Genomic DNA, 2,004 nt, shown 5'->3' with positions numbered 1-2,004 from the left:
TCACTTGTCCTACGAATAGAAATGTTCAAGTATAATCTGCCATAATATTAGAATCCATTACTAAATTTGCAATCGACTGTACGGTTCTATCTTCCCATTAGTTTTCATTTAAGATCATTTCGTACGCAGCATAGTTATTATAATGGCTGTGTCATAATAGTAGAAAATTATTTCTCGGTTTAAATCTTTATTTGTACGTTTTCACATAAAATATCTTTCATTGAAAAGACTGCGTCGTACAAAGAATATAAAGACGGTAATTATATAAAGAAAAAGATACTTTGTTTCAACGTGATTTTCTGAGCATCGTTACGAACTGTTTTGACCTTTTCACACCTTTTTATTCGAAACCCGTGTCTCCGGCGGGATTTTATTGCTCTTTAGTATAGACTAGAGAAGAAAGCCGAAGAAGTAAGCGAAGCCGTACAATCCACAAACGAACGAACAGTTCCTCTCCTCGTTTCTCCTGCGGGGCGGAATGGACGAGATGGAGAATGGGGAAGGGGGCGGGACGAGGGCGGTAGGAGAGAAACGGGGAAACGTGGGTGGAAGCGAGAGCGAGAGCCAGACGTATTAATTAAACGACTCATTTTCATCGCACGACAAAAACGTTGGTTTAACGCCCATCGCGGACTAATGCGTCGCCCCCACTGCAGCTTCTACGTACCTTGCTGGAACTCTGGTAGCCACGGTCATGTTCACATCCAACTCTGCTTTCCGTGTCGCGGCAAATTCGCCAATCGGAGGCGAGTGTACGCCTTCGTAATATCGAGCAACGCCCTTTTCGAGCTCCCCACTTGGAGCTCCACTTGATGTTGATGCCGTAGACGGTAGAACTTGCTCTGGCGGTGGAAATGCTAGTGGGGTGTCGGCTGGTTGGGCTGCTCTACCGTGGGCCCCCACTACGGCGGGGCAAGCGCCTCGTTTAGCCTGTAATTTGCTCAAACACTAGCAAGCGCTCGTGCCAGGAACATCCGTCAGAGCTGGCGCTCGGTGTTAGCTCTCGTAACCGAGAGCTGAATTTCACAGGACGCAGCGCGACGCGTGCCCGCTTTTGACGTTGTATTCAAGGCGTCCTTCCTATTCCCGTTTCTCGTCGAGATTCCAGTCCGTGTCGCGGGCAGGTCGATGGAGAGTGTCGAACGTGACATACGAGTGAGTGTCGTGAGACTCCAGTCAGTGCGACGACGTTCGTGATTACGACGGGATTACGTCAGTTGAGTTACGTTGGTGGGTTCGTGTCGACATTTGGCGACACCGGCGCGGCGGGACGACGAGTATGTATCTGTCGTATGTTAGTGATGCGTGAACAAGAGGCTGGGACTTGATTGTCCGTCGTCGAGTGACTGCCGAGACAACTCTCTGATATCGATTTAACGGAGTAACGGACATCGTCGATGATCATTTGTAGATTGAGAAAAAACAATTAATATAAATAATCAAAAATTCGTAATTCTGAGAAAGAAACAATTGAGAGATCGAAGATACTTTAGGAACTGTGTGAAGAGATACAGACTTTGAAGAAGTGAATCTTCTGGTGGGGATCGGAGTGTTCCAGTGATAATTTAACAGTGTTTATCAAAAGTCCAGAAATTGTTCGTTATTGCAGATCGTTCGATTGATTCAAGGAAGGCGGCTTGGAGGTAGCCGCGATGCTGCGGCGAACTTAATTCCGACGATTCAGCGTTCACAGATTCGTTGGTCCTGTCAAAGTGGGTTGTCCATCTGGGAAGCGTACGATAATCGTACGATGATGCCGCTCGCGCCGACGCCAATCGTCCCGGTGCCATCTAAGCCGAAAATCGGCTTTAGCATCGACTCGATCGTCGGTGGCGGGCAAGGAGGCCGCGAAGCGGATCGTCTGGATCGCCTGGAGCGAGTCGAAATCGATGGCAGTCCGATGGAGATAGTCGAGGGCTCGTCCTCGCCGCGATCGCGCCGGGTCGCCACGAGATCACCCGGTGCTCATTCCGAAGGCTCCGATCGACCCGTTTCTAGGAGTTC

General features: G+C 49.1%; 1 protein-coding gene across 1 annotated transcript in view; it reads left to right on the top strand.

Annotated features, from left to right (window-relative positions):
• Window positions 1-478: 478 nt before the first annotated feature.
• Window positions 479-2,004, top strand: part of LOC108767938 (uncharacterized) — a 55,201-nt gene continuing 53,675 nt past the window's right edge. Inside the window, 6 exon segments of the mRNA XM_083287374.1 lie at window positions 479-570; window positions 657-789; window positions 791-838; window positions 840-895; window positions 897-932; window positions 1,633-2,000. Of these exon segments, the coding sequence (XP_083143500.1) occupies window positions 479-570; window positions 657-789; window positions 791-838; window positions 840-895; window positions 897-932; window positions 1,633-2,000 (733 nt within the window).

This window comes from Trachymyrmex cornetzi, unplaced genomic scaffold, assembly GCF_001594075.2.
Source record: "Trachymyrmex cornetzi isolate Tcor2-1 unplaced genomic scaffold, Tcor1.1 scaffold74, whole genome shotgun sequence".
In the NCBI taxonomy this organism is placed as follows: domain Eukaryota; kingdom Metazoa; phylum Arthropoda; class Insecta; order Hymenoptera; family Formicidae; genus Trachymyrmex; species Trachymyrmex cornetzi.
This window is presented reverse-complemented; position numbering and strand designations above follow the sequence as displayed.